At 53.7% G+C, this 9,608-nt stretch overlaps 1 protein-coding gene across 2 annotated transcripts; it reads right to left on the bottom strand.

The window, feature by feature from the left end:
- Positions 1-1,219: 1,219 nt before the first annotated feature.
- Positions 1,220-9,608, bottom strand: eif3k (eukaryotic translation initiation factor 3, subunit K). 2 transcript variants are annotated; one of them, XM_088627762.1, is made up of 8 exons: positions 9,407-9,608; positions 8,555-8,653; positions 6,302-6,422; positions 6,021-6,098; positions 3,678-3,744; positions 3,207-3,284; positions 2,031-2,156; positions 1,220-1,382 (listed from the first exon to the last, which is right to left on the bottom strand). In XM_088627762.1, exons 1-8 carry the CDS (start codon positions 9,466-9,468, stop codon positions 1,351-1,353), a joined length of 663 nt encoding a protein of 220 aa, XP_088483888.1. In that variant the 5' UTR covers positions 9,469-9,608; the 3' UTR covers positions 1,220-1,350. The 2 variants fall into 2 exon arrangements, with proteins under 2 accessions (XP_088483888.1, XP_088483889.1); XM_088627763.1 differs by having other exon boundaries at positions 6,021-6,095; positions 9,407-9,606.

Here is a 9,608-nt window from a genome sequence, read left to right as displayed (position 1 = left end):
TTTCACAGACCCCAGCTTGCTCTCCATGAGACACACAGACAGGGAGAGAAGCTGGGGGTCAGAGCGCAGGGTCGGCCATTTATACGGCGCCCCTGGAGCACCTGGGGTTAAGGGCCTCGCTCAGGGGCCCAACGGAGTAGGATTCCTCTGCCGGCCGCGGGATTTGAATCGGCAACTGGCACAGGCGTGGATCCTTAGCCACAGAGCCACCACTCTGCCCCTGTATTACAGCGATCATGCTGTAGTAGATGACCGTCCTTCAGAGGAGAAGTCCTGACTACCTGGTCGTTCATGATCCGCTGGCACCGTTTGTAAGACCAGGGGTGTCAACCTCTGGGCCTCAACAGCCTGACCTCCCTGAAATTAATTCGGCTGGTGAAGTGATCCCTCTCTCCTCCCGCTGCCCAGTGTCACCCAGCTGGAGCTGCCCTGCAGGGCTGGGAGAAGTGGGTCCCCTCCTACTGTGAAGGAGTCGGGGGACCTGTGGGCCGAAAAATGCTCTGTAAGTGGAATTCACTATTATAGCAGAAAGCCACTCCTAAAAATACAAATGCCATCATTAGGAAAACCCATGAAGGAAAATTCAAAAGCAATTGTGCAAAAGCACATTTCAACAGTTTCCTCTTGTGTCCTTTGGTTTTGTTCCAGTAGGGCTGGCTCCTGTCAATGACTTTGAGGATTCTGGCATACATTTAAGATGATTCTTTTCTGGACTGAAGCAATATCTTTCTTGTAATATATAGACAAAAAACCTATATTTTAATCATATAAAATAGCATCTTCAATGAGCCCAGAGTAGTTTACACCAGTATTTAGACCTGTAATTAATGGTATTCCACTAATTACCGAACCCAAACTGAGCATTCACCTGATCTGTACTCTTCCAAATACACATTTTCTTGTATGTCCTTTTCCAGCAATTAAAGAATCACTTCTAAGGTTGATCAAAAACCTTCGGAAAATCCAAATACCCTACTTTGCTTAATCTATGTGTATCCACTGCTGCTATGTGTTCCAAGAGTTCACTTTGTGGGGAAATGTCTTTCATTACTCTATGCCGACTATCCCCAAGAATCCTTCTGCCAGACAGATGAGCCTCTTCTAGTTTTGCACCTTTCCTTGTTGCAAAGCCTAAAAACAAAATTACAATCTACATGTTTTTTTTCCCCACAAATTCTGGTATGGTCTTTGACCCACGATACAAGTAAAAACCCACGCATTTGTTTTTTGTAGATAAGTTATATTTATTGAGAAGGGTACCAGCACAGAAAGCCGCTGGGTGAAATCCAGAAGTCTGCAGGGTGTCCTGTGTGTGTGTGTGAGAGAAAGGGATGATGAATTTGGGACCCATCATTGAGATGTAGCCATGATACTGGACACACCTAGAGAAAAAGACGCAAAAAGAGGAAGAATCAGTGAGATCTTTCCATTTGACATTTCAGACCTACATTTTAGTTTCTGCTCCAGATTCAGAAAATCAATAATTGCTGCAAGGCAGCCATAGTCAGCTCTCGGGACAGGCTGCCAATAGCAGAGAGATGAGCTGAATGCTTCCTGAATGGTCACACACCTGAAGAAGGCTCCACAGCCGAAACGTTGCGTTTCTTTCCGTTTCAGCCTGGAATAAACCTCTACTTCTTCCTTTGCACAGGGTCTCATCTCTCTGCTACTGGCCGCCGGTCCTGAGAGCTGACTTGACTTGACTTGTCCCTTTGCAGCCTATGCAGCTCCCTGCTTGAACTGCTAGAACAAGCATGGCCCACGGCCAAAGAAAGAGGAGCTGACCAGGGTAAAGCAGGAAACACAGGGAGAGGGAGGAGGAGGAAGAGACTGAAGGGGCAAAGGAAGCAGAAACAAGACGGAGGCGAGAAAGACTGGAAGACAGGGGTAAAGACAAGGGGAAGCAGGGAGCCGACAGCCTTTCGAGCCCCAAAGGAAAACAGGAGGGCTGGGAAGGTTTTAGCAAAACGCGTTGTGCCACACTGGCGGAGAGAGACCAGGCACGCAGGAGAGGAGAGGCCGTCACTCACTCTCGAAGTCGATCTTCTCCACGATGTTCTTGGGCTTGATGCTCTCTTCCTGATTGTAGATGAAGACCTGACCGCTCTCGTTCTCTGTCCAGCCATACTTGCTCATCCAGGCCTTGACCTGCGTGTCTGCGAGAGCCGGAGACAGACAGAGAGAGAGCAGGCGCGTCAGGGCGAGGCCCGCGGCTCGGACCCCCAGCTCCCGGACCGCAGGAGGCAGAAGCTCAGACCACAGCGTGCCGCAAGGCCTCGGCAGCTTCACAGGGGGGGGTCAGGCTTCCAAAAGTGTCCCCAAGCCACAGAGTTAACTCAGTGGGACTTTCACTAAAACGGCGATCAGATGCCAACTTTGAAATCCTAACAGGAAGCGGTACGCAAGTAAGGTTTCTATTTTCCTGCACTGGCTTTTCTCCGAAAAAACAAGGAAATAAAAAAAACGACACAGTGCAGAATCACGAAGCCCCTTACTCCTGAGATTTTTAAAAAGGAACACAATTCGACAGTGCTGGGGAGTTGCATTAGTAATCCATTACAGTTAAAAGTTCCCTGGGTAAGGGACAGCTCTTTGAAACGAACAATGATAATAATGATAATGATAATGTTTCTTTATTAGCCCTATACAATTTCTTGCATTAGGAATTTGTCTTTTTGCCTACCCCAGCTTTTTCTCCAAGGAGACACAGACACACAGACAGGGAGAGAAGCTTGGGGTCAGAACACAGGGTCAGCCATTGTACGGCGCCCCTGGAGCAGTTGGGGTTAAGGGCCTTGCTCAGGGGCCCAACGGAGTAGGATTCCTCTGCCGGCTGCGGGATTTGAACCGGCAACCTTCCAGCCACAGGCGCAGATCCTGAGCCACAGAGCCACCGCTCCGCCCAATGCGCTGGGGGAAAGTGATCTGCAGTAGTCGTAGTCATCTCTACTGATTCTGAGAGCAAAGCCCAGTTCAAAGCATACTTCCCAGAAGCCTCTGAGGGCTGCTGCTCTCAGCCACCTGTCCAGTGGCGATCACCACGAGTCCATTCTAAAACTGCACAAGACTGCCCAGGCCCACCGCAGGGCCATGGAGAAACGGAAAGCTTAGGCAGTGGGAGCCAACGAAGGGCACGATGAAAGAGTGCACTTGTATTTCGAAACAAACCGCGTCATCAGTGTGGCGCGCGCGGGCGGAGATCTCACCCAGAGGGTCACCCAGCATCTCTGCCAGCAGCCGCTTGTCAATGTTCTGGTAGGTGATGCCCACCACATGGCAGATGACTGGGAGGGTGGGCAGGGGAGAGAGAGAGAGAAAGGGTCCGGAAGATGGGGCAGCAGGAAGGTGGGAGGGGACAAGAAAGAAAGAGGAGCAACAGAAGAGTGAAGAAGGAAAAAAAAAATATTTCAGTTAGCAGACCTCAGCAGGCCATTTCCATAGACGTTTCACGATGGAAGACAACGCTGAGTCCTGCCAGATCGGAGGGGGGCTGACGATACTGCTGCTCCAGCCCTCTGCGCGCGTGTCTGTGCGAGCCCCTGTGTGGAGCAGGCTACCAGACGCCACTGTGCTGGTAACCTGCTCCACTTGCAACACCTCTCTGCCAAGACTTCTCTAAATGAAGCAGGACTCAGTGTGAGTCTCCGTAAAGTCAGTGTTACACTGTGGAAACTTACACTTGCGGACTGAGTCCTCGAAGCCAGTGATCCCATCAATAAGCTCCCTGTTCTCCTCTAGGCTGGCCTGTTGACGGACAAAGACTGGTGAGACATCATACTGTGTAAGCAGAAACAAACACTACACACACACGCAGACACACAACCTGTGCTTACTGAGTACATAGTCTGTACCGAGTGAGGCACTGCAGGCACACACACAGTTTGTACCGAGTGAGGCACTGCACACACACACACAGTCTGTACCGAGTGAGGCACTGCACACACACACACAGTCTGTACCGAGTGAGGCACTGCACACACACACAGTCTGTACCGAGTGAGGCACTGCACACACACACACACACACACACACACACACACACACACACACACAGTCTGTACCGAGTGAGGCACTGCACACACACACACACAGTCTGTACCGAGTGAGGCACTGCACACACACACACACACACACACACACACACACACACACACAGTCTGTACCGAGTGAGGCACTGCACACACACACACACAGTCTGTACCGAGTGAGGCACTGCACACACACACACACAGTCTGTACCGAGTGAGGCACTGCACACACACACAGTCTGTACCGAGTGAGGCACTGCACACACACACACACAGTCTGTACCGAGTGAGGCACTGCACACACACACACACAGTCTGTACCGAGTGAGGCACTGCACACACACACACACAGTCTGTACCGAGTGAGGCACTGCACACACACACACACAGTCTGTACCGAGTGAGGCACTGCACACACACACACACAGTCTGTACCGAGTGAGGCACTGCACACACACACACAGTCTGTACCGAGTGAGGCACTGCACACACACACACACAGTCTGTACCGAGTGAGGCACTGCACACACACACACAGTCTGTACCGAGTGAGGCACTGCACACACACACACAGTCTGTACCGAGTGAGGCACTGCACACACACACACACACACACACACAGTCTGTACCGAGTGAGGCACTGCACACACACACACACACACACACACACAGTCTGTACCGAGTGAGGCACTGCACACACACACACACACACACACACACAGTCTGTACCGAGTGAGGCACTGCACACACACACACACACACACAGTCTGTACCGAGTGAGGCACTGCACACACACACACACACACACACACACACAGTCTGTACCGAGTGAGGCACTGCACACACACACACACACACACACACACAGTCTGTACCGAGTGAGGCACTGCACACACACACACACACACAGTCTGTACCGAGTGAGGCACTGCACACACACACACACACACACACACACACAGTCTGTACCGAGTGAGGCACTGCACACACACACAGTCTGTACCGAGTGAGGCACTGCACACACACACACAGTCTGTACCGAGTGAGGCACTGCACACACACACAGTCTGTACCGAGTGAGGCACTGCACACACACACACAGTCTGTACCGAGTGAGGCACTGCACACACACACACACAGTCTGTACCGAGTGAGGCACTGCACACACACACAGTCTGTACCGAGTGAGGCACTGCACACACACACACACAGTCTGTACCGAGTGAGGCACTGCACACACACACACAGTCTGTACCGAGTGAGGCACTGCACACACACACACAGTCTGTACCGAGTGAGGCACTGCACACACACACACACACACACAGTCTGTACCGAGTGAGGCACTGCACACACACAGTCTGTACCGAGTGAGGCACTGCACACACACACACACACACACACACACACAGTCTGTACCGAGTGAGGCACTGCACACACACACACACACACACACACACACACACACACACAGTCTGTACCGAGTGAGGCACTGCACACACACACACACACAGTCTGTACCGAGTGAGGCACTGCACACACACACAGTCTGTACCGAGTGAGGCACTGCACACACACACAGTCTGTACCGAGTGAGGCACTGCACACACACACACACACACACACACACACACACACACACACACACAGTCTGTACCGAGTGAGGCACTGCACACACACACACACAGTCTGTACCGAGTGAGGCACTGCGCACACACACACACACAGTCTGTACCGAGTGAGGCACTGCACACACACACAGTCTGTACCGAGTGAGGCACTGCACACACACACACAGTTTGTACCGAGTGAGGCACTGCACACACACACAGTCTGTACCGAGTGAGGCACTGCACACACACACAGTCTGTACCGAGTGAGGCACTGCACACACATGCACACACACAAACACAGTCTGTACCGAGTGAGGCACGCACACACACACACCATGTACTGAAAGAGGGATAGAAAGAGGCGCAGATGGCCACTAACCCAGAAGGACTGAAAGTGGCAGGTCTCCAGAAGGTTCCCCAGGTACAGGATCTGTCTGATCGGACGTTCCTCCTGCTGCGACACTGTAGTCAAGGAAACACACAACGCCCCCTACTGGCAAACAAAAAGCCCCTCCCTGGGCTTCCTAGCAATCCTGGCAGAGAGACAATGGCAGTGACCTGCGCAGACCTCAGGCCATTAACAGCTAAACTAAGCTGTTCAAACTCATATTATAACAGATTAACTACTGAACAGAAAGTTAGGGGTCCCCAAAAGGATACATGTGTCTGATCGATCATGCATTTACACAGCGTGAAATCAGTGTGGGGCAGGTTTGTCAGGGCTTTAAGCAGAATCTGAGCCGTCACTGTGGTCTGGAAGTAGGCTGGGTTAAACTGGTACCTGCAGATACATTACAGGAAAGACAGAGCTTCAGTTGATGAGAAGTGGTACAGACAAGAGTGAACCATGACTCAGAGAGACAGCGCAGAGCCACAATGGTCACTCTGAGACACTGCAGCGTGTCGGAGGTGAACGGGGTCACTCTGAGACACTGCAGCGCGTCGGAGGTGAACTGTGTCACTCTGAGACACTGCAGCGCGTCGGAGGTGAACGGGCTCACTCTGAGACACTGCAGCGCGTCGGAGGTGAACGGGCTCACTCTGAGACACTGCAGCGCGTCGGAGGTGAACGGGGTCACTCTGAGACACTGCAGCGCGTCGGAGGTGAACGGGGTCACTCTGAGACACTGCAGCGCGTCGGGGGTGAACGGGGTCACTCTGAGACACTGCAGCGCGTCGGGGGTGAACGGGGTCACTCTGAGACACTGCAGCGCGTCGGAGGTGAACGGGGTCACTCTGAGACACTGCAGCGCGTCGGGGGTGAACGGGGTCACTCTGAGACACTGCAGCGCGTCGGAGGTGAACGGGGTCACTCTGAGACACTGCAGCGCGTCGGAGGTGAACGGGGTCACTCTGAGACACTGCAGCGCGTCGGAGGTGAACGGGGTCACTCTGAGACACTGCAGCGCGTCGGGGGTGAACGGGGTCACTCTGAGACACTGCAGCGCGTCGGGGGTGAACGGGGTCACTCTGAGACACTGCAGCGCGTCGGAGGTGAACGGGGTCACTCTGAGACACTGCAGCGCGTCGGGGGTGAACGGGGTCACTCTGAGACACTGCAGCGCGTCGGAGGTGAACGGGGTCACTCTGAGACACTGCAGCGCGTCGGAGGTGAACGGGGTCACTCTGAGACACTGCAGCGCGTCGGAGGTGAACGGGGTCACTCTGAGACACTGCAGCGCGTCGGGGGTGAACGGGGTCACTCTGAGACACTGCAGCGCGTCGGAGGTGAACGGGGTCACTCTGAGACACTGCAGCGCGTCGGAGGTGAACGGGGTCACTCTGAGACACTGCAGCGCGTCGGGGGTGAACGGGGTCACTCTGAGACACTGCAGCGCGTCGGGGGTGAACGGGGTCACTCTGAGACACTGCAGCGCGTCGGAGGTGAACGGGGTCACTCTGAGACACTGCAGCGCGTCGGAGGTGAACGGGGTCACTCTGAGACACTGCAGCGTGTCGGGGTGAACGGGGTCACTCTGAGACACTGCAGCGTGTCGGAGGTGAACGGGGTCACTCTGAGACACTGCAGCGTGTCAGGGGGTGAACGGGGTCACTCTGAGACACTGCAGCGCGTCGGAGGTGAACGGGGTCACTCTGAGACACTGCAGCGCGTCGGAGGTGAACGGGGTCACTCTGAGACACTGCAGCGCGTCGGGGGTGAACGGGGTCACTCTGAGACACTGCAGCGCGTCGCGGGTGAACGGGGTCACTCTGAGACACTGCAGCGCGTCGGGGGTGAACGGGGTCACTCTGAGACACTGCAGCGCGTCGGAGGTGAACGGGGTCACTCTGAGACACTGCAGCGCGTCGGGGGTGAACGGGGTCACTCTGAGACACTGCAGCGCGTCGGAGGTGAACGGGGTCACTCTGAGACACTGCAGCGCGTCGGAGGTGAACGGGGTCACTCTGAGACACTGCAGCGCGTCGGAGGTGAACGGGGTCACTCTGAGACACTGCAGCGCGTCGGAGGTGAACGGGGTCACTCTGAGACACTGCAGCGCGTCGGAGGTGAACGGGCTCACTCTGAGACACTGCAGCGCCTCGGAGGTGAACGGGCTCACTCTGAGACACTGCAGCGTGTCAGGGGGTGAACGGGGTCACTCTGAGACACTGCAGCGTGTCAGGGGGTGAACGGGGTCACTCTGAGACACTGCAGCGCGTCGGGGGTGAACGGGCTCACTCTGAGACACTGCAGCGCGTCGGAGGTGAACGGGGTCACTCTGAGACACTGCAGCGCGTCGGAGGTGAACGGGCTCACTCTGAGACACTGCAGCGCGTCGGGGGTGAACGGGGTCACTCTGAGACACTGCAGCGTGTCAGGGGGTGAACGCTAAAAATGAGGTAATGCAGTGTGTGAGTGTCAAACAACAAGAAAGTGCAGTTTAATTGTAATAGAGTAGCAGCACAACTCACAATTTTAGTACAGCCAGGTTGGCTTCCAGGTCGTAGGCATTCTCCCGGGCCTGTGTCTCCACATAGCGCTCCAGTGTGGACAGATTCTCTGGGTTATACCTGTGCAGAACAGACTCAGTTAGAGGAAGCACTAGCTGGCCGTCACCAGCACTGTGCCCAGGAAGAACTGGCCAGATTTTGTTTTTTGTCCCCCCAAGATGTAATGAAATTGCAGATGCAACTTAAGTTTCATTGTACAATGTTATGGCTGCAGGAATAAAAGAGCTCCCTTGTCTGTTGGTGTTTATTTTGTGCTGCAAAAGACGGCTGCTGCCCCTTCTGATATATCGTTTCAAACTGCTATAAAGGGGGTGCTTGTCTGTGGCCCTTTCACCCCCTGCAATCAGCTGAGTTTGCGAAAATGCAGCTCCAAAGACCACAGCCGGACGTACTGACCCAGCACAGCGTCTCTCCCCCCTCCTGCCGCTCCACCCATCACCCCGGCGACGATACAAGTCGCTGAGCACACAGGCCACTGATCGAAATGATTTCGCTAACAGAATAAGTTCTTCCCGTGACTAAGGAATAAGAGAAGCCGACCTGTGAAAAAGTACGTCTCTCGCCTTTCGTTAAAATAAAAACCAGAGTTCTGTGTGGCGCAAAACAAGCCCCGAGTTTAAAAGATAATTTAAAAGAGTTTAAAAGATAATCATAGGTTACTAGTTTATTAAAAGTTGGCAGTTTTCCTCATCGGCCCATTAAATAACAAAGCACGGTGTAATCCAACAGTGTGTTAGGAAGTGATGAGACCAGTCCAAACCCAATTTACCAACACATCTAATACAGAATAATGGAAGACTCTGCTACACCAACCTGTCGATGCCGCGTAGGAGTTTTCCTACGTTGGCTCGCATTTGTTCGAACGACGAGGCCATATCTCGCTTCCTGATGATGGGCTGTACTGGTACCAAAGCTCCCAGATAGGTTCGGTCCGAACCTAGATACACACCACACGTGGGACCGCCGAGCAGAAAAAAGGAAGAGATCGGACCGAGAAACCCGTGACACCGGAACT

Source organism: Lepisosteus platostomus, chromosome 4 (genome assembly GCF_059453375.1).
Source record: "Lepisosteus platostomus isolate fLepPlt1 chromosome 4, fLepPlt1.hap1, whole genome shotgun sequence".
Classification (NCBI taxonomy): Eukaryota; Metazoa; Chordata; class Actinopteri; order Semionotiformes; family Lepisosteidae; genus Lepisosteus; species Lepisosteus platostomus.
Note: the sequence above shows the minus strand (reverse complement) of the source record. Positions and strands in the feature narration are given on the sequence as shown.

What these genes read in the sequence shown, in the direction of transcription:
- eif3k (XM_088627762.1), bottom strand. Translation starts at nt 9,468, where the DNA reads ATGGCCTCGTCGTTCGAACAAATGCGAGCCAACGTAGGAAAACTCCTA. An exon ending in GCATGATCGATCAGACACAT is followed by an intron (nt 6,099 to 6,301) that starts GTATCCTTTTGG and finishes ACTACAGTGTCG; the next exon opens with CAGCAGGAGGAACGTCCGAT. An exon ending in GATGCTGGGTGACCCTCTGG is followed by an intron (nt 2,157 to 3,206) that starts GTGAGATCTCCG and finishes CGGCTCTCGCAG; the next exon opens with ACACGCAGGTCAAGGCCTGG.